Source organism: Arachis stenosperma, chromosome 4 (genome assembly GCF_014773155.1).
Source record: "Arachis stenosperma cultivar V10309 chromosome 4, arast.V10309.gnm1.PFL2, whole genome shotgun sequence".
NCBI lineage: Eukaryota > Viridiplantae > Streptophyta > Magnoliopsida > Fabales > Fabaceae > Arachis > Arachis stenosperma.
The window spans coordinates 128,085,177-128,107,829 of record NC_080380.1 but is presented as its reverse complement, the minus strand read 5'-3'; the positions used below and the strand labels follow the sequence as shown (position 1 = coordinate 128,107,829).

At 32.2% G+C, this 22,653-nt stretch overlaps 2 protein-coding genes across 2 annotated transcripts; both read left to right on the top strand.

The window, feature by feature from the left end:
* The first annotated feature begins 547 nt into the window (after nucleotides 1-547).
* Nucleotides 548-6,442, top strand: LOC130977075 (probable serine/threonine-protein kinase WNK5). Its single transcript, XM_057902077.1, has 6 exons — nucleotides 548-1,107; nucleotides 2,137-2,626; nucleotides 2,710-2,867; nucleotides 2,969-3,272; nucleotides 4,129-4,512; nucleotides 5,759-6,442. Exons 1-6 carry the CDS (start codon nucleotides 1,000-1,002, stop codon nucleotides 6,211-6,213), a joined length of 1,899 nt encoding a protein of 632 aa, XP_057758060.1. The 5' UTR covers nucleotides 548-999; the 3' UTR covers nucleotides 6,214-6,442.
* A 7,172-nt stretch (nucleotides 6,443-13,614) lies between these two features.
* LOC130976376 (uncharacterized) lies at nucleotides 13,615-17,904 on the top strand. Its single transcript, XM_057901226.1, has 3 exons — nucleotides 13,615-14,478; nucleotides 15,703-16,027; nucleotides 17,300-17,904. Exons 1-3 carry the CDS (start codon nucleotides 14,030-14,032, stop codon nucleotides 17,528-17,530), a joined length of 1,005 nt encoding a protein of 334 aa, XP_057757209.1. The 5' UTR covers nucleotides 13,615-14,029; the 3' UTR covers nucleotides 17,531-17,904.
* Nucleotides 17,905-22,653: the final 4,749 nt, after the last annotated feature.

Genomic DNA, 22,653 nt, shown 5'->3' with positions numbered 1-22,653 from the left:
CTGAGCCAAAAGTTATTCTTCACCGTTAATTTTTGACTCTGTTTCTTATTAAAGTTATATGAAAATTGAAAAAAAAATCAATTTTAGGTATAACGGATTACATAAAATAAAAGAAAAATATGCTTGTATACAAATTTTAAGGAGAACAAACTCGTAATATCTCTCTATTAATTTTATTGATGAAAATTATCTTACATACTATTTAAAAGGTCTAAAATATCTTGCATTAAAATCTTTTTTTTTATATACATAATTTTTATTTTAAGAAATACCATAATTATTTATTGAATCATAAATTTACTATTATTAAGATGTCATAATAAATTTTAACATAAGACCTATATTTTTTCTTTTTTGCAAGAAGTATTAAAAATTCAATAAATTTAAATAAAATAATAAAAATAAAATAAATGAATCATGAAATTAAATAATTCTAAAATATTAGCATAGAGTGCTGAAAAGAACAGTGAATAATAATATCCCCCTGAAACCATATTTTCTTGTCCACAAGTATATATAAACTGACACGAAGCAGCAGCTATGAATAAATTTAATACCCTTTTGGCTGAGAATTCACACCATCAAAGGTGTATTGTCTCCTTCAATCTCATAAACTCATGACAAAATTATTCTTGTATTGTTAACATTTGAATTCTTCCTTCCACAAAAAGCTTAACATAGTTGTTCTATCACTCTCTGTCTCCTTCTACATGTGTTCTTCCACTACTTCTTTGATTTAGCTATGAACACTAGCCTTCGATCACGTGCAGGATGTTGAAATGGCATGGATGATTCATCCATACCAGTGGTGACTATTCATGATGAGAAGTAATAAGTTGTAGGATTTTCTATAGCTAGCACTCATCATTTTCATTTTCTTATTATTAAGATCATTATTATTGCTGAGATTATTATATCTATAAATATGTAGCGTTTTTGGTTGTTGGTTGGGTGGAGTTGTAATCTGATAGAATAATAAGAAGTAATTAAGGCAGAGCCATGAATAAGGGGAGATTTGGAGAGTGCAATGGTAATTGTGGTGATGGAGTTATGAAGCAGGCTCAGTTTGGATATGTTGAAACTGATCCTTCTGGAAGATATGGTCGTGTAAGTTCATTCTCATCTTATGTGGATATATTCATCATCTTTTTTTTTTTATATTTTATTACTTGTCATACTATGATGCAGCACATAAGCTATGATTATTGAGTTTTTGGTGTAAACTGAATCAACTGATAATAGAGTTAGTTTCCAGTTCTAAGTGTATTGTTATTCAATTTGATGAATTAGTGTAAGCTAAGTGAATTTTATTTCTAAAAGTTGAAGCCAAATAGGAAGAAGCAAAATGAATGGTTATATCTTTATTATTTCTTCTCAAACAAAATTTTTTTTTGGATTTGTTTAATTTTTGTATGGACTAAAACATTTTTGGAATTTGTTTAATTTTTGTAAGACTTTTTTTTCTTCTTTTATTTACTTTATACCATTTTTTTTTCATTATTCATCACTAAAAATAAAATTTTAGACCTTTTGAATATAAAATTCTGATATCATATTATAAAACTACTCACTCAAAAATTTAAGTTAAAAAGGAAAAACAACGTCGATAGTTATATCTCTAACACTAACTAATGTTTATAGTTTACTGACTAGTTAGACAAAATATATATTATATAATACTTGTTAATTTATCATGTATATTTACATTAATAACAACACCAGAAGGGAAGAAAGATGAATTTCATGTTTTAATAAGAGATTTTAGTGCTATATTTTAATTATAAAGTATAAATTAAACCAAGAAATGTATAAAATAAAATAAAATCAATTTAATTATATATGTCATTTTTGGATATTTAAATATATGATTTCTTTTTTGTTGATTATTAATACTTTTTTATTGTTCTCATCCTAGCACGACCAATTTATGTGGTATATATATATACACCAAAATAATTTTTTTAATAGAATTAGACATTATTTGTGGCTATGTATTCATGTCTTCAATTTTAAAACTTTAGATTATTAGCACTTACATAGACTATAGATTCATATGTTCTTGTAACTCCATTTTTGAGTTATCTTTGGTATGAATGATTATGAATAAAAGTTATTTATGATTGTTGGTGTATGTAGTTGAAGGATGTGCTAGGCAAAGGAGCAATGAAAACAGTGTACAGAGCATTTGATGAGTACCTTGGAATAGAAGTGGCATGGAACCAAGTGCACCTTGGTGATGCATTTCATTCAGCAGAACAACTTCAACGTCTTTATTCAGAGGTTCATCTCCTCAAGCACCTCACCCACAAATCAATGATGATCTTCTATGGTTCTTGGATTGATCTCAATCGCAAAACCTTCAACTTTATCACCGAATTGTTCACTTCCGGTACCCTTAGAGAGTATAGGCAGAAGTATAGAAGAGTGGAAATGAGAGTGCTCAAGAATTGGGCACGCCAGATTCTGAGTGGATTGGAGTATTTGCACAGCAACAACCCACCTGTCATCCATAGAGACCTCAAATGTGACAATATCTTTGTCAATGGCCATTTGGGCCAAGTCAAAATTGGTGACTTAGGCCTTGCAGCTATACTTCTTAGCTCCAAACATGCTCACAGTGTTATAGGTAATTAAAATTTGTTAAGGTGTTTGACGATAAATTTCTTGAGAACTTTTTGTTTAGTTATTGTTGTGTTTATGATGTTTCAGGCACACCAGAGTTCATGGCACCAGAGTTGTATGAAGAAGAGTACAATGAGCTTGTAGACATATACTCATTTGGGATGTGCATGATTGAGATGCTTACTTTTGAGTTCCCATATAGTGAATGCTTCAACCCTGCTCAAATATACAAGAAAGTTATTTCGGTATAAGCTCAATTACATTTTTTTTTTGGTATAACCTCAATTACATTATTATTACACATTCAAACTATAAACTTTAGTTAATTAATACTTTGATTTACCAGGGTAAGCTACCAAATGCATATTACAAGATCAAAGATTTTGAAGCCCAAAGATTTGTGGGGAAATGTTTGGCACATGTGTCAAAGAGGCCATCGGCAAAGGAGCTATTGTTGGACCCATTTTTGGCCATTGATGATCCAATTGCTTCACCGTTAATGCCAATCATAAAACTACCCACAAATCAAGCTTTGAAGCTTAATGCAACTGTAGAAGTTGCAAAGAGCACAGACATGACCATCACTGGGTCAATGAATGAGGTGGACATCAATACTGTTTTTCTTAAAGTGAAGATTTCTGACGCTAATGGTATGTACAATTTCATCCCAAAAAGTATATATTACATTCAACTTTGAGATTTGGGGCTAAAAACTTTTAATACGGATAAAAGTGTGCAATCCAATTATTTTATAAAAAAAATTTTAATATTGAATTGGAGAGTCCGCTTTTGTTTGTTGTAATTTTTTTATTTATTTTGAAGTTCATAAATTGACATAAGATCTACTTTTTGTTCTCTCAACAATTTGAAAATCCGATTTTACACTTTAAATTAATCAGTACCACATTTGAAATTAACATCCTTAACATTCTATAGTCATGAAAAATATCATCCTCACCTTAATATAAAATATAATTTGCCGAGAATGGCTCATCTAAATATACATGTACTTTAAATTGAAGTGTTTATATTAGTTGATGATACAACAATAATAAGCTTAGCAATTATTATATGTACAAAATGTTTGATAAACTTAGAGAAATTTTAATAAAGTATTTTTAGACTATCACTGTTGATATTTATAAGAAGTGAATTAATTTAAAATTAAAATTTTATTAAAATTAACAGAGAAAACAAAATTGGTTTCATTTTAAAATATTGATATCATTTTAATAAAGAATCAACAAAATTTTATTTTTTGTATAATTATCTTGATGGAATAATTAAAAATAATATAAAATTTAAATTGAATTGAAATCAAATATTAAAGTAGTGAATTTCACCTTTAATTTTGGTCACTAGTTTTTTATTAGTTTTTCGTAAGATATTATTATTTCACATTTCTATCCCATTTTGAGAACTATGTTATTTTTGCTAAACCTTTGGCCATTCAAATTGTTAGAATATATGAAATTGTTTAATAAAAATATTGTGGTACGAATGCAGGGCACACAAGAAACGTGTTCTTTCCATTTGACACAATAAAGGACACAGCTATGGAGGTAGCCATGGAAATGGTAAAGGAACTTGAAATCAGCCACGTGGAACCATTGGAGATTGCTGCAATGATAGATCATGAGGTATCAGCTTTAGTTCCAACTTGGAGGGACCCTTCTTGTTTTCATCAACAACACCAAAGACAGGATAGCTTTAACTATGAAGAAGAAGATGAAGACATAAATAACCATCATCCTTTCTTCTTACCATCATCATCGTCATCGTCATCATCATCAACAACTCCATCTTCTGGCTCACTCAACATGTCTTGTTCCTCATACAAGACCCGTTTTAATAATAATGGGAATACTTGTCCCTCTCAATGGCCTCAAGGTATGTATTACATTAATTTTCTCATTTTTCATTAGTCCATTTCATACATATATGATTAAACTTATTTGAGTTTCATTTGGATAAACTTTTCAACTAATAGCTGTTTTTTTTATAGACGAATGTTAAAGAATCATCAAAATTTATTATTTTTGATTATCTGTTAGTCATTAATATTTAAAAAAATAGAATAAAATATATTGTTCAATTATTAGAATAAAAAATTAAATTAATACGATGACTCTCTAATATTTTTTTTGTGCGACACAAAAGAATTTGTTTGTTTTAAGTAACACACTTATACCCAAATCATTAGTTTATTCATAGACTATTTTAATAAGAAACTATTATCTCTAACAAATTTTAATTATTAAATCAATCTTTAACATTTTTATTTCGTTAGGTAAAACAATTTTTACGTTCAAATTCCTCTACTAGAAACTATCAAGTTTAGTCAAATCATTTCTATTGTTATTTAGAGAATATATAAAAATTCCATAAAAGATTTATAAATTATTGTGTCGTTCTGTGTGTGTAACTAAGTTCCATTAGCCTTTTGATGCAATATCTAATTTATCTAATAAAATAAAAAATTTAAATTAATTTAACAATTATAATTTATTAAAAATTAAGTATTAAATTAAAAATTTTTAAGATTATTATTATTATTATTATTGTAACATATAAGAGTATTGATATGTGTACTTAAAATTGTGGTGTGACATATTTGATTAAAAAAAAAAAAACAATTGTGGGGTCTACCTTTATATAATATGCTACATATTTTTGTCCAATAATTGCCTTATGTGAATGGAGCAATTAATTGACTGTAATATCATTTCTATGCATAATGAGGAATACATCCTGCATCGAGGGAGATATGTACATCTATCGGGAATCACAAATAATTTTCAAATATAAAATATTGTAATTATAACTTAATGCATTCTCACATTATATAATCACTGCATGTCTGCATATACTTTAATTGAAACTGTAGATGTCTCATTTGATATCCTTATTTTTGTTCAGATAACAAACATCATCTCACTGCATTAAATTATGTAACACATAATATGCATTCACTAGCACCTAGTCATCCAAACATTTCATAAAACTGTTTACATCAAAATTTATTTATTTATTAATTACATGTTACAACAATTGGTTAAAGTGTGTCACTTCAAATTGCATGTATATTGGATTGGATACAGGGCATACTTAAAAGTACTACTACTACTCTTTGCAGAGGATCCATTATCAATGAATGATGATGCAAGCTCTCTAAGCTCAATGAACTCCATCAAATGTTCCAATGTTCAGTACTGTGACAACTCATCATCAAGAAATGAAGAAAATGAGAACAATAATAATGTACCAACAACAACAAAAGTGTTGAAGGGCCATTTTGATGAAGGGCTATTTGAAGAAGCTAATTACACCAATAAACAACTTTGCAACCCAAGAATAAGGAACACTTGCAATAATAAAAATCATTGCATGTGTAATAATAATGGTCATGGACATGGATGGCCTAGACTAACGAGGATTCAATCTTGCGTGGAAGAGAGGAGAACCCAACATCTTCAACGTTTGATTATGTTGGAGGAGATGTGCAAATTCAAGAATAACACTGTTGGAACCATGGAGAACATTGGGTTTTTGAACCTGGAAAGAGGTCGCAGATGCTTTGGTACTCGTTGATGATGAATATATACATGACCAGCGATTTTAATCTTTCTATAAAGCAAGAAGAGTGAAAATGAGAATGCTAGCTGAAAAAGCATTGGTTCTCTTTTTTTTTTTTTTATGTAATTTCTTCTGTGATAATGGCAACTAAATTGTAAAATTATGGTTGCAATCCTTTCTTGTGTCTAATTTCAGAATGCTTGTATGTGTGCGAACCATAGTAAATAAATGGTGATTGTTTTTTTGAAAGAAAATAAACGGTGATCATTTATGTGCAATGAACAATGTAAATTTTGTTAGGGATAAGACTGAGAGCGAGCGAAGGTGAGCCACATAATTTATGTGGAGAGTGATGAGATTAATATGCCAATAAAATAAGTTAAGGAAGAGAGAGTAATACTAATATTTTAATGTGGAAAAATTCTCTTAATGAACAAGACAAAAAATTATGGGCTAACACTCTAAAAAATATCTATTATATTAAAGATAATTACAATATAGTATAGTAAGAATTTCACCTGTACCAATGTACTTTACAGGTATATTGATATACTTTAAATTTGAACCCTAAAGATATTGATATAAATATATTAACGGTTGAGACGGTAGACATAAACTTTTTTGGTGTACTTGCTTAAAATGAGAAACATCATAAGGTATTAAGGTGTATGGTTTTTTTTTGTTAACCGAGGGACGATTGCATGATTGCATGAAGAGTATTCCCCGCCGCTCCCACCTCTGGCGCAGGTTCCTTTGTTGGCAGCTTGGCAGCTGGTTTTTGGGTAGCTTAGTTTCTCTTAGTTGGGCTCGCTGAGAATGGAGCCTTTAAGGTTTCTATGCTGTGACTAGGTGTTGGAGGGCCAATGGTCTTTAGAGGTAGGGGTGTTTATGGTTTGGTTAATCTAAAAATCAAACTAATTTTTTGGTTAACTAAAAATATAGTATTGATTAATTAACCAAATTGGTTTTACATGATGAAATCGATTATTAATCGGTTAGTAAAGTTTAAAACTGGTTTTTAATCGGTTATTAAAGTAAAAACCGGTTTTTACTCTAAAAAAATTGGTTTTTATACTAAAAATTTAATTTTTACATGTAAAAATAGATTTTTACACAAAAATTAATATTTTTACATACAAAAATCTAAATTTTTAAATTTTTTTTAATTGAATTTTTTTAATCTATTTTTTTCTTTCTAAATGGTACGAGTAACATTTGTAAATAATGAAATCCCTTCCATTACTTTCGTTCCTTTTTCTTTCTTATCTCTTTTCAGCATTTTTTATAAATAATTTTTTCTAATATAAATAATTTTCTTTCTAAACAATACGAGTAACTTTTTCTTATCTCCTTCTTTCCATCTCTCTCCATTTCTCTCCCCCTCCTCTTCTCTTTTCCTTCTTTCTCTCTCTTTCTCCCCTTCCCCTTTCTTTCTCTTCCTCTCTCTCCCTTCTCTCCCATTTCTCTTTCTCCCCCTCCTCTCTCGCTCTCCTCTTCTCTTCCTTTTCTCTCTCTCTCTCTATCCTCCTCTCTTTCTTTCTCTCTCTCATTTTTCTCTCTCCTCCTCTCTTTCTTTTCTCTCTCTCTCTCTCCCTCCTCTCTATCTATCTATCTATCTATATCTCTCTCTCTCTCTCTCTCTCTCTCTCTCCCCTTTCCTTCTTTCTCCCCATCCCCTTTCTTTCTCTCTATCCTTCTCTCCCTCTCTCTCGCCATGCTATCTCTCTCTCTCTCTCTCTCCCCTTCCCTCTTTCTCTCTCCCTTCCTCTCCATCTCTCCTTCTCTCTCCCCTCCCTCCTTCTCAGAGAAGATTGAGAGAGAAAGAGAAAAGAGAGAGTAAGAAAAGAAAGAGGAGAAAGAGAGAAAATGAAGAGAGAAAGATAATGAGACAGAGAAAGAAAAAAAGGAAAGAGAGAGGAATGAGAGAGAGAAAGAGAGAAAAGGAAAAAAAGAGAGAGAGAGAGAAAGAAAGGGGAGAGAAAGGAGAGAGAGAGAAAGGAGAGGGGAAAAAGAGAGAGAGAGAGAGGGAAAAAGAGAGGAGGAAATAGAGAGATATGGGAGAGAGAGAGAGAGAGGGAGAGGAGAGAGAGATAGGAGGGGAGAGAGAGAGAGAGAGAGAGAAGGGGAGTGGAGAGAGAGAGAGAGAGAAGGGGAAAGGAAAAGAGAGATATAGGGGAGAGAAAGAGGGACAAAGAAGAGAGAGAGAGAGAAAGGAGGGGGAAGGGATGATGGAAGGGAGAGAGAGAGAGGGAGAGAGAGAGAGAGAAGGGAGAGAAAGAGGGAGAGAGAGAGAGAAGCGGAGAGAGATGGAAAGGAGAGAGAGAAGGGGAGAGGAGATAAAGAGAAAAATGAGTGAGAAAGAGAAGGAAGAGAGAGAGGGGGGAAGGAAAGGGGAGAGAGAGGGAGAGGGGAGAGAAATAGAGGGAAAAAAAGAGAGAGAGGGGGGAGACAGAATAGAGAGAGGAGGGAGAGAGAGAGAGAGAGGGGGAGAGAAAAAAGGAGAGGACAAAGAGAATGAGGAGAAAGAGAAAAATGAGAGAAAGAGAGAGAGAGAGAAGGGAGAAAAGGAAAAAAGAGAGATAGGAGGAGAGAGAGAGAGAGAGAGAAAGAGAGAGAAAGAAGGGAGGGAGAGAGAAAGAGAGAGGAAAGGGGAGAGAGAGAGAGAGAGAGTATGTAATTTGGTTTTGAAATTAGGTTTTGATTTTAATTTGGTTTTGGTTTTGGTTAACCGGTTAAAAATCGATTTTTTAAAATTTGGTTTTGGTTAACCCATTTTAAAAAATATGGATATGGTTTTTAAAATTGTTTTATTAAACTGGTTAACCAAAATATGATTATGATTTTTTAACCGGTTAACTACATTTTGATTTTTTTATAAACACCCCTATTTAAGGAAATATGGATTAGCAGTTTTGGTATAACTATGTATCTATATCTGGGCTGAAATTGCATAATAGACTTTTGTTAGAAGGTAGAATGCAATGTTCTTGGGCTACATTTTTTTATTGGCCAAAATATGTAGAACAATCATAATTTGTAATTAGTAATTATTCTTAATGGTTCAACCTAGTGCAATTGCAGTTTTCTTTGGAATGAATCTGCCTGAATGGATAGATTTTAACCTCTCAAATCAGATTGGAAAATCATCAAATCACAACTGGATAGATGAATTTTTTATAGCGTGTTAGAGAATATGGAAGTGGAGAAACCAAGACCTCTTCTCACAACAACAACAAGTTACAAGGCCAAAGAATGCGGTAACAATCATTAGAGCTTCAGTGAGCAATTACAAAGAAGCAGTTAAGAAGAAGCTAATTAAAGGGGAATCTGAGTATCTACAAAATCACCGGCAAATCTGGGAACCACCACCCAGGAGTTGGGTGAAATTAAATACTGACGGATCAGTCAAAGAAGAAGCAAAGAAAGCGGGTTGCGGGAGATTTTTGAGAACGCAACAGGAGGAGTGGATTGGAGGTCTCATTGCAAACTTGGGATACTACCAGATAACACAAGGAGAAATATGAAAAGTTCTATATGGATTGCAAATGGCATGGAATTTAGAAATGAGAAAGGTGATTGTGGAGATAAATGCTATAGAAGTTTTAAAAGAAATCAACACATACCAATTAACTAAAATAATAGATCCAATTCTAAGGAGAATAGAAGAGTACAAAGAACGTCCTTGAAAAATTAAGTTCCAGTATTCAAATAGAGAAACTAACCAATGCGCAAATTGGCTTGGAAAAATCAGTACTAACCATCAATATGGATTCAATTTCATTGATAATCCGTCGGCGGACATAAAGTACTTGCTGCAAATAGATGTTGCAGAGATACAAACTTCTTTTAGTTTGATAAACTTGTAATTTTCTTTTCTTTTGGGCTTAGGCCCCTATGTTTACCCAAAAAAAATTATTCTTAATTTTTTTAAAAATTTACAGTATTTTTTATTTTAATTTTTGTGTGTGGTTTAATTATTTTGTTTGTTGTTATAATTTTATTAAATATTTAATTAAATTTTTATATTAGATAAAATTATAAATTAAGTTTCTTCAAGCTATTTTTATTAAAAAAATATAAATATTTTTAAAATTTTATTTTTGTATTTGATGTAAAATGCATTAAAAAATATTCTAAAAGTAAATTTTCTAGTATTTTGTTTTTTAAAAAAAAAATTTTAAATTTAAAAAATTCACAAATTATAAATAAAACCTCCATAAAATTAATTTTTGTTATTATTTAATAAGTTTTTTAACAAAAAAAATCTTATTGTCCGATAACAAAAACATTAGAAGTCAAAGTATCTCTTTTTTTTAACAGGGATCATATTGTTCTTCATAAAAATAGATAGAGAGCAAAGTGATAAAGATGGTTAATAATTTTTAACGTATAATTTTAAAGTTGTCAATTTACCTGCTAGTTCAACTACAATGTACAGGAGAAATATATAAAAAAATTGTTAATGAGCAAGCAATAAAAAAGAATAAAGAGGTAAATAAAATTTATAGATAGTAACTCTGACAAACGCTTCGGATATTTCACAACATATTTAAAATTAGAGAAGAATAAGAAATCAAATTTTAAAAATTTTGCTTTCAGTATATAAGTGGCACTCATCTAAAATTTGGAATAAAAAAGAAAAAATATTCACAACACATATAGTTTTATTTATCTTTTTCTTCATAAAACTTACGTAGACTATTTTTTTTATCTTATCTATTCTATCTCTTTCTTTAGAAACATTAGAGTGATTATTGACTATATGAGGAAACATAAAAAAAAAGTCAAGAGCTGGAAAAAATAAAGAAAATAGGTTGAGAAAAAAAAATTTAATTCTATTTCTTTGTAAAGATGTTTTTGGTTACATGAATAAGATATGAGTTTTCTTTTACTAAGTTGGATTAACACTTAAAAAATTGTTAATCTTAATTAAAATTTAGTAGTGATTCAGAAGTATTAACTTGTATATAGTTAATATAGTCTCTCTTTTTTAAGTTGATTAATAAATAGAAATGAGCTAAATTTAATTTGAGCTTAGAGGTCTTAATCTTGATTTGAACTTTTTGGTAGTAAATGAAGTAGGTGATTAATTTAATAAATTAGTGTCTGTAATTAATTTAATTATAATAAAAATTTTATCATGATTTGTAGTAAAAACTGGATATAAGTCTTGTTATACTTAAAAATTAAATAAAAATATATGGTTATGTCAATTTTTCTTTTCTTATTTGTTGTGTCTAATTCAATAGCAAACAAAATGAAAAAATCTCATTTATAATTCTATTCCGCTATACTTAAAGTAAGAGTGTAAAAAATTTAAAGTAATTTTAATTAACTCTTTTTCAAAGCTCAATAAACTCATAAGGTGTGACTTGTGAGAAGAAACTTTGTGGAGAATGTATTGAGAAAATTTGGAAGGGCTACAAGTTTTTGGAGAGAAAAGAGAGCTTTTAAATAAATTTTTTTTTTGAAAGTAAACTAATTGATTAAAGTGATGGAGTGATATTAGTAATTAAGAGTAATTTTAAATGAACTAAAAACCTATTTGGAGCACATAGAAAAACTCAAAGGCAATTTTATAAAAATTTACTAAAAAAATCTCAAAGGTCACCAAAATCTAAATACTTAGAGCGAAATTGAAAATTTGACAAAACTCTTTTAACAAAAAAATAAATGCAAAGTTTGGGGCGTGGTTACGGATAAGACCCACGTCCCCTTCCCCCCAAAAAAACCAACTTGACTACTAAAAAATTACCTAGTCCAATAATAAAAAAAGTCCAATAAAAAGGTCCTTAAGTCACATTGAAGTGCACGCAAGGGCGCAAGACTTTGGTCTAGTGGTTATCATGTATGTCTTGCAATAAGTGCATTTGGATTTAGGTGTGAACATGTATCGAATATGGCCAAAATTTCGATCCGATCCGCACTAAAATTATCAGATTAGATCCAATATTCACAACTTTTAAGTTTGGATCTAATCCGATCTGCATATTTTCAGATCAGATCGAATTTTAGATATATCCGCAAAATATATAAATATTTTAGAAAGCTTATTTTTATTAAAAATATCAATAAAATACTATTTTTCTACTTTTTTTTAACATGTTTACTCTTAAAATATTAATAAATATATTTTTTTAAATGATAAAAATAAAATAATATAACATATGTGATAATTATTATTTGAAATAAAATATAAAAAATATTTGCTTATTTATTTATTTATTTATTTTTGTTGTTCTGCGAATATACGAAATCCACAATCCGATTTTATTAGTGTGCGGATTAGATCAATATCCACAATTTTTGGATCAAATTTGAATAAATGTTACAGATATACGAATCGAATCCAATTCATAAATACTCCTATCCGGATTCAATACTTTGCTAGGCATAATAAATAAAATTTTTAAATATTGTGTGTAGAAGCATAATGTGATAAATTTATAATACTTAAAATGAAAAACTATTCAATTTATTTAACCTAAAAAAGTACATAATAATTATAATAGAATCCAATCTCTTTAAATGCTCCAACAATTGAGAAATCTCGTATTTTAAGGATTAAAGTATCCCTTCATAAAAAAAATCCCGAAACGTTCGCTAAAAATATATAATGATCAAATATGATAGTCATTAACTAATTAAGTTAGTACCTCTAGTCATTATTTCAGTAATGGTGCCAAACTATATAAAAAAAATCAACCATAAAAAAAGATAAGTGATATACATTAAATATACCAATACTATTTATAAATTTAATTATCAGAATATATTTATAGATTGACAATCTGATTTGTAATTGGACGAAATAAAATTTTTCAACTCCTCATAAATCTGAAAATAATACAGTTTCTTCACATAGATAAATATATAAATACAAGTTTATTGATTAAATATGGTGGATAAATTTTGTATTCACACCAGTTTAGAAAAGAAACTTTTCTTTCATCAAAGAAAGCAAGAAACTATCAAGCAATGAGAAAGTAGGTGAGAATAGATAGAAAAAATAAAGCTGCCCTCAAGCAACGCTCCTTTATTTTCCTTTTCCTTTCCTTTTCCTTTCCTTTTCCTTTTGAAGCTTTGCTTACTATTTCCTCTTGAGTGGATTAAGAATAAGTGAACAACACAACCAATTGAATTCCAGTTCCTGAAAAAACACGTGGCGAAAGAAGAGCTAAACGTCTATGACACACCATAGACCTCCATTTCACATTTTCACCGAAGCAAGAAAACTCAAGAATTACGCGCCACGCCAGAATGGATTGCACCCACCAACCAACCAACAAGGGTCCCTCCCGCGCTTTCCAATTATCACCCTTTTCCAAAAGCGCTTTTGTTTTTTTTTTTTCCTTCTAACTTGCCTCGTTAAACGACGTCGTTGCCATTGCAATGCAAATTCTTCGCCACCCTCATTTCTCACAGTCGCACTCCCCCTTTGCATAATCATCTTCCCAAACTTCTCATCTCATCGCCGTTACATCAAAAGATCCACACTAACACGATCAACCCTCCCAAAACGACGTCGCATCTCATCAAAACTCGTCTAGACTCATAGCAACGCTTTCTACACGCTAAACGGCGTCGTCACCATTGCAATGCTTATTCATTTCATCAATATCCTTTTCTCCTTAATTATCCTATAATCCCTTTTATCTTTGACATCCTCATCGCTGATTCCTCACGATAAAACGACACCGTTGCCATTGTGATTGTTATTTCCATCGTCGTTTTTGACATTCTCGTTCAATCATCAATTTCTTTGTGTGTGGGGATTCGTTTGAGCGCATTGCAAACGACGTCGTCTCTCGGTCTCCGTTTCGTCGCCGCAATGCCGTTCACGCGCTGCAACAGCCAGATTCCAGTGCCTCCGCCGTCGCCGATCCCTACTGCCAACGGCTCCCGCTCTGCCGCGAACGCGACCTTCAGCGAGTTCCTAGAGAAGACGCTACAGCTACCGGAGCTTATACTTCCGGAACCTCACTTCCCTCCGGCGCCGGCAGAGATCGACCTCCGTTCGCTGCCAATGTCTTCCGCGGACCTCGTGATTCGATCCTCCAGGGAGTTCGGCGCGTTTCGGATCCGGTGCCACGGGATCCCCGCCAACGACCTCGGAACAGTGGTGGACGAAGCGGAGCAGGTCTTCAAAGACTCGCGAAACGCCGTCGTCCAGCGCATAGGGTGCGGCGGAGAAATGATTCCTTTCGTTCGGTCTCGCAAAGGAGTAATGGAATTCACCGCAAACAAGATTCTTGGGAACCAAGCGCATCGAAGCTTCTGGTATACACACAAGCGATTCTCTCTTTCGTTCTGTTTCTGAATTTTCTCCTTTTTTTTTTATATCTAAATCGTCTTATTTTTTAGTAAAAATTTTATTTTATTGTTACTATTATTATTATCGTTTTGCATTTCAATGGCATTCTTTAGTTCACGTAAACTCATACAAGTGTTCATGTTCTCCTTGCTTTAACTATGATAAATAACAACAGTTTGGTGAGAGAGAAATTAATTATGTTGCATCAACAACTAATCTCATTAGTTGAATAAAAGATGTATAGTAAAATCATTAGTTGAATAAAAGATGTATAGTAAAATAAGTGAAAGTAGAACACTACTTCTGGCTCTGTGCCTATTATTCTCCAGCACCACCTTTGTATGCAGAATATCATAACAGGTGATTACTTAAATGCTTCATAGGAGAAATCTTTTTGAGATTTAAAATAATACAAAAAAAAGAGAAAGTATAAGGAACTAACTTCTAATTAGCTAACATTAGCCAAATTTAGTGTTTAGGTTTATAATTTAGAATTTAGGATTAAGGGTACATGACTTAGAATTTAAAATTTAAGATAAACAAACTAATTTTAAAAAAGTTAGTTGATGTTGGTTGAAAAATATTGGTTGCCTAGCATTGCTCTAAAGACAAAGAATGAATGGAGATCAATGACATTGTCTAATGGTGCAATTGACTGCACCAAAAAATCTTATCTGCTTTCAACAGATTGCCTATGAATTCCTCTTGAGCCCAGCTGATAATCTGTTGTTGACTGAACGTTGGACTTACTTCGAGGTTTAGGCTCACTGATATAGTGATACTCTTCTTCGGGCCTAGAAGAGAATACACAAATAGTTAACTACATTGTCATGCACAGGTGTTTTTTGACTTGGTTACTACACACTTTCTCTATAACATGCAAGTGAGATGAGAAACAAATATTTGAAACAAAGTATACAAATACTAAATTCTGACTAGGTGGGTCTGAGTGATATACAAATTGTAGAGAGTGAAAAACCTCATGTTGAGCTAGGTCATCATATTGACTAAATTGTTTAAATTCCTAATAATAAAGTGTAAATGTCGCTGACAAAGAAAACAAAATAACAGTATTATATTACACATCGATCTTCAATCAAGATGTCTAAACAATATTAAATTTCATTGTCATGTGTTCCTAAATGTTGACAAAACGAGATGCTAAGTACTAAGTTTACTATTTTGTACAGGGTTCATATGGGGAACGTTGCAAGTAGATTGGATAGCATAGTGGAGCAAGTGACCCTTGCTCTACAACAGGACAAATCTCAAGAAGATTTTAAGGAACGTATTCTAGAGACAGAGTCAGTGATTTCCCTGTGCAGGTATCCGCACGACAAGGCCCCAAAACAAAACAGTGCCGTGTCTGCTGGGAAGAGGGAAACATGTGACTATGCTTTGCGATTCTACCTTCCCATGGAGCACTGTATATTTTACGTCCAAACAGAAAGAGGTCCCCTATCATTTGATGCAGGTCGAGAGCATATAGTTGTCATCGTTGGCAAACAACTGCAGGTAATTAATCTTTATCCGTTATTTCAATATTTTTTCATAAAAGTTTTTTTGGTGCTGTGTTTGAATTTCATTGATGCATATATTGGTCTTGTTATAGGTAGAGCTTAAATTCGATGGACCTTAGTCTTACTTGTAGAAGTTAGGTTTTTCTAAGAGAAATATCTCAATCCTTGGACATGAAATGTAACATATCCAAAATGAGTTTCGTACATTTACAAAAGAATATGTCTCAATTCAGTGTAAGGGATTAAAATAACTACATATAACACAATTCTTTCCATAATGATAGTTGTAGCTGGATTGTAAGCGTCACTTTGTTGGCAACTATGGCTAGAACAAGTCTACACAATTGCAACAGTACACTCTTTTTTATTAACGATTTGATAAAAAAGAATTAGATGAGGATACAATCCTGGATATTCTTGCCTACAAATTCGTTGGTTTTGTTTTATTAATGTCACTCTTAGAACTTTATGAGCTTAAGATCTTAGCCTATAGTGCCTATAATTAAAGCGATCTTTTATACTTTATGGTTATGAAAAACTATAAAAATAATAAAGTTGCACAATTATAAACAATTATAACTTCTGGCTGAGATAAATAATTAATCCAACAAAATATGACAAAATTTGAAAGGGTAGAAAGAATTTACGAGTCTCAAAAACTTTGAAGTGTTTTCATCTCATTCTTTATTTTGTTTTGCTTTTTCTTTTATTTTTTTTGTTTGTTACGGTCTAAACTTTCTTCACAATTGGGGTGTGTTAATACTGTTTTCTTTCTTAAAAAGAAAACTTTGGCAAGCAATTTCTGACAATTTTCTCACTAATGTGTATTCTCGTTAGTCATTACCGAATGGATTACGGTATGGATTGGTGACTATAAAACTCGCCTAGAACTAGATATGAAGGGAACGTCTCATAAATGTATGGACTATGTATAATACACTGTATGACTGTATATACTAATATCCGAATAGATGAGCATCGAAATATTTATGCTTCATATGAAATAGATATTAGATATATTGTAGAAGAGGTGTCATTCACTCATTTGTATTTACTTTTGTCTCATATATAGAGCCAAAATACATCTTTCCATAACACTAACATGATAATTATGTGAAGTTACCAAATTCAATGTCTCCCTTTGATGTCCACGTACCAAACATGATATGTTGTTTTATTTGATCTAACTGAGCCACAGAGTATGTGATATATGTAATATATTGTTAGCAGACACTAACAAAAAATTTCACTTTATGAATAAATATAGGAGTGGAGCAACGGTGTATTCAAATGTGTTCCTGCTGCGGAAATGATCTTCATGCCGAGTTTCCATAGTAGTTCAGCCTCTTTCTCCATAGAGCTTACTTGCTCGCTCTCTTCAAATCAAAGCTTAAACTCTTCTAACAAGAATCTCAAGATGATCTCCTTAACTGATCAAATCCTTTTTATTTTTCTCCTTGCATTTCTATACAGATTCATCTGTTTCATTTATTCTTGATCCTCAAGAACATGGTGCACCATTTTGTTTTCTTTGGATGTTTTTTCACGTGGCCATATGATGTTGCTCTTACCCAGTAACATCAATTTTCATTCGAGCCCTTTTTTATGTCTAATTTATTTACAGAAGAAGCCATTATGATGTACAGTAGTTTGAGTGTAAAGGTTGTGAGTTTGGGTTAGAATACCAGTTATGCGATGTTGTTAACTTGATTGAGAGTTGAAAATAGCTAAATGTGTTGTATACATACATCTTCCCATATTGGATATTACTCAATATTCATAAACAACACTGTTTTGCATATTGACTATCTGATTTTCTTTTTATCGGAAATACTGACAAGAATTGATGAATCCTTGTTTGCATTATCTATATATATATCTAGAGTTAATTCTCGTGCCTTGTATGGAACTGTTTATATTGTTAATTAATTTGTCTATTTCGTTGGATTTTTTATTTAAATAAATTAAAAAATGTTTTATATATTGAAATAAATAATTTTAAAAATAATTACAAAAATATGTAACATGTCTTGTCTCGTTTACACAAATAAGTTTATATATATTTTGTTTATACTATAAAGTATAAACGAGATAAGATAGGGGTGAGGCTTATATATACATGTCATTGACAGCGTGACAGTGTGTTTTAGGCTCCATTTCTAACCTTTTTACCACTTTCTCCTCTCTTCTATCATTTTCTGACAATGTTATTAAGTAACATTAAGATTTAAGATGGCGCGTGCAGATGCACGTGATTTGGACATCAATCGACTGAATGTGACATAGCACGTCGTCGGGACAGCTGACTTCGCGGTTAGTTTTGTGATCTTCACGTTTACGTTATTGTGTATATGTATAGCCATGGTTAGAATACTTGTCAAGAATTAGAATACAATTTTTAGTTTAAAGTGGTTAAATGTATCGTTAGCAACAGGTTACTGATATGGTATGATTTTAGGAATGTGATTCTAATTTTTTGTCATTAAATTTTTAAGTACATAATTATTAATTTAGATACTAAATGTTAGGGTGGATGTTTTCCAACCGTTGAAGCTAATTTATTAATTACATGTTTCTTAATTTATTAATTTATTTATTAACTATCCAAGTAAAAAAAAAATTTAAGTGAACAATTATGTAATTTTGTATTTACCTAAATTAAATTAAGTAAAAATTTGTTAATTAGATTATTAATTATTTTAGTAAATATTTTTATTTTAATTAACGTATTGAGAAAATGTTTATTAATTAAGTTAGTAATTATTAACGTAAAAGGTTTTATTTAAATAAATGAGTAAAATATCGTTTTTATCCCCAACGTTTAGGGTAAGTCTTAAAGTTGTCCCTAACGTTTCAATCGTTCTATTTAAGTTCCTAACATTTCAAAATTGACTCAATGTTGTCTTGCTGTTAGGGATCTGTTAACAGAATTGATGGCGGGACAAAATTGAGACAATTTTGAAACGTTAGGAACTTAAATAGGACGAAAACGTTGGGGACAAAAACGATACATAAAAATAAATTTTAATTTAATTTTATCTTTCAATAATATCAATATTTTACTATATATAGTATTCAATTATTTTTTAATTACATCTAAGTAAATTACACTTAATCACATTACTTTCATTTTAAATAAATTTATTTTTTATAATTTTAAAGAATGTTGATACATTAGAGACAAAAGGTGTATAATTTATATTTTATAGTATATATATTATTTTTTTCTTTTCCGCAAGTTTATATACTAGTCATTCTACAAACATTTCATGATAACTAAAAATCTTTAAGAGTAAAATTATAAAAAAAATAATTTATTTAGAATGAAAGTAATATGATTAAGTGTAATTTACTTAGATGTGATTAAAAATAATTGAATACTATGTTTAGTAAAAAAATTGATATTATTGAAGGATAAAATTAAAATTTATTTTTATGTATCATTTTTATCCTCAACGTTTTCGTCCTATTTAAGTCCCTAACGTTTTAAAATCATCTCAATTTGTCCCGCCGTCAATTCTGTTAACGGATCCTAACGGCAGGACAACATTGAATCAATTTTAAAACGTTAGGGACATAAATAGGACGATTGAAACGTTAGGAACAACTTTGGAACTTACCCCAAACGTTGGGGATAAAAACGATACTTTATTCTAAATAAATTCAGTTGGTATATATTTGTAAATTTCTGATAAATAAATGTATATAATAGTTAACTCAGTTTGTTATGTCAATGTACACATATATTATTTTTTTAATTGTGATCATTATTTGTTGTTAGAGGCCTCGCCTACTTTTTCCTTGGCGTGTGAGTCACACGCTTCCACCAGCGGACGCCATCGTCCTGTATTTGAGGGAGGCCGGCTTCGGCGACATAGTGCCTATCAGGGATTTCGTCTTTGACAACTCCCTGATCACGGCATTCGTGGAGCGTTGGCGTCCGAAGACCTACACGTTCCACTTGCCATGGGGTGAGTGCACCATCACCCTATAGGACGTTGTGTACCATCTCAGGCTATGCACACGGGGAGCCAATGGGGGGTGCTTCCGTTATTTTTACAAATGGTACGACACTGAGACGTGGGGGTTGGTGGAGCGACTACTTGGTGCCAAGCCTTTAGTGGTTTAGCAGCAGTGGGCACAGAGGAAGGAGTCTTTCTCGTTGAAGCTGACATGGTTTCGGGACCGAGTCCGACATATGCTTGACACCATTGATCCAGAGACACTCCGACATTATGCGAGGTGTTACATCATATTACTGATTGAAAGTTATCTGATGACGGACAAGTCGAGCAACCTGGTCCATCTTCGGTGACTGTAACTACTTGCTGACTTTCAGACATCTCGTTGTCTGTCTTGGGTTCGGCGGTATTTGGATAGACCTACCATTTGCTGTGTTCTGCAGCACACTGAGACACGACAGACATAGCTGGCTACACTTTACTACCGATGTCTTAGTCAAGGTTCTGAAAATCGAACCGGTCATCGAACCGTTCTAGCTACTGGTTCACTGGTTTAGAGGTTCAACCGGTTCGACCGTGGTTGAACCGAAAAAACTATTTTCTAATAAAATAATAAATAAAATATAAATAAACACATTAAAACATAATTATAGTCTAATATAAATCTTAAAGTTGTAATTACATGTCCAAAAAGGCCATTGGGAGCACCTTATATTCCCAACCTAAGTTCTCAACCGTTACCTCGCTTATTCTAATTACTACCTGCATAGGTCTAAAGTTTTAATATGATTCATTGCTGCATCAAAATATCCCAAATAATTTAACTAAATCATCTATTATCTGCTTACTGTAATCCAGTACCTGTTCCAGCAAGTCTTTATATGTTAAAAAACATTCTACCAATTTGCTCGGTTGAGCAGTCTTTATATGTTTAAGTCTCCTATTCTTATTTCCCGGCTGAGCAGCCTTTGAAGTTTGAACATGCCTACAGCAATCATGAAATATAGAAATCTTAACAAAACCCTGAACATTCACTTCCATTGCAGCAAAATCTTAATTATTTTTTTCACAAAGATTGTTTTTTTCTTCATTGTACCAAACATTTTTTCAGAGGATTAGTCAAGCAGCTAACTCTAAGTATCCCTTCACTAGTTCCAGTCCCATGAATATAATCTCTGCCTGATCACCAGGTAATTCAATCCCAATATCTCCATTTGCAGAAGCTGCAGTAGCAAATAGAATAAAGGCAAAAAATCAACACAAATTTCACCTAATCTCATATCAAATTAAGAATCTGAACAATCCAAAAGCATAGTTCTAGCTTCAATTAAATAATATCAGAGTACAATCATGCAATCAAATTATGATAATAAATAAATAAGTGGAACAAAATTGGAGAGTAGTTAGTTAGATAGTTACTGGATTGGAGGCGAGAGTGAATGGGAAGGAGAAGAGAAACGGAAGAGGGAGAGCACCAACGGGAAGAAAAGGAAGAGCGAAATCAATTCAGTAAACAAACAACATCCAAAATTATTCAAAATTAATCACAATTATTCAACAAACAACAAAATCCAGTTTAGTAACAAACCAAAATCAGTTCAGTTTTAGTAATCAGTTAATCACTAATCAGTAAACAACAATCAGTCATCATGTTGAATCACAGTTCAGTTTCAGTAATCACTCATTAGTCAATAATCACAATACAATTTAGCTCCCTCCAATCAGTTGAATCTTGAATCAGTTCACAGTTTCACACTACACAGTTCAAAGAAAAATAAAACAGGGAGATAGAATTTCAAAGTTCACAGTTTCGGTGTTCATCATGCTGAATCACAGATCAGTTTCAGTTCAAAGTAAAATCATCCAGTTTGAGTAATCACACTACACAGTTCAAAGAAAAATAAAACATGGAGAGTGGGAGACACTGAGACAGCGAAGGCACCTTCAAAGCAGAACATGCAACAGGGAGAGTGAGAGTGAGGCGGTGGGAGACAGCGAAGGCACCTTCTCAGTTCTCGACGGCTACTGCGGTGGCTCGACGGCAGTGGCTCGACAGCAGTGGCTCGACGGCGGTGGCTCGATCCGTATGAGAGTGAGGCGTTTTCACTTTTCAGTTCTCGACGGCTCTGCGGTGGCTCGACGGCGGTGGCTCGACGGCGAGCCCTCGACCCGTGTGATGGTGTAAGTGTGACAGTGACTCACTGAGGCGTTGGAAGCAACTTCAGTGAAGCCTGCTCGAAGAAGGAGAACCAATGAAGCAGAGAAGGGAAGGCGTTTTGGTGATTTAGGGATCTCAGCATCTGGAGTTTTGGTGATTTAGGGATTCAGAACTAAAAAACGGCAGCGTTTTGTTGCCATCCAAAAAACCGACCGGGTCACAGTTCGGTTCAATCGACCGGTTACCAGCCGGTTCGCCGGTTCAATTCCGATTTTTGAATTTCACGGTTTTTATGAATATCCGAACTGTTTTTCAGTCCGGTTCACGGTTTGACCGGTCCGACCGACCGGTTCGAACCGGTTTTTAGAACATTGGTCTTAGATATACCAGAGATTTTTGCAGTGGTGTCCACCTGACCGACAGATTTTCATGTATCCTATGGCAGTAAGGTAACCATCCTTTTATAGTTTGTTTGTGTTCTGAATTCATAGTTCATTATGA

Excerpts from the sequence above, each read along its gene's own strand:
- LOC130977075 (XM_057902077.1), top strand. The coding sequence starts at position 1,000 with ATGAATAAGGGGAGATTTGGAGAGTGCAATGGTAATTGTGGTGATGGA. Across the intron at positions 1,108-2,136 it reads CTTCTGGAAGATATGGTCGT|TTGAAGGATGTGCTAGGCAA; the intron begins GTAAGTTCATTC and ends TGGTGTATGTAG. Across the intron at positions 2,627-2,709 it reads ACATGCTCACAGTGTTATAG|GCACACCAGAGTTCATGGCA; the intron begins GTAATTAAAATT and ends ATGATGTTTCAG.
- LOC130976376 (XM_057901226.1), top strand. The coding sequence starts at position 14,030 with ATGCCGTTCACGCGCTGCAACAGCCAGATTCCAGTGCCTCCGCCGTCG. Across the intron at positions 14,479-15,702 it reads CAAGCGCATCGAAGCTTCTG|GGTTCATATGGGGAACGTTG; the intron begins GTATACACACAA and ends TATTTTGTACAG. Across the intron at positions 16,028-17,299 it reads TCGTTGGCAAACAACTGCAG|GAGTGGAGCAACGGTGTATT; the intron begins GTAATTAATCTT and ends GAATAAATATAG.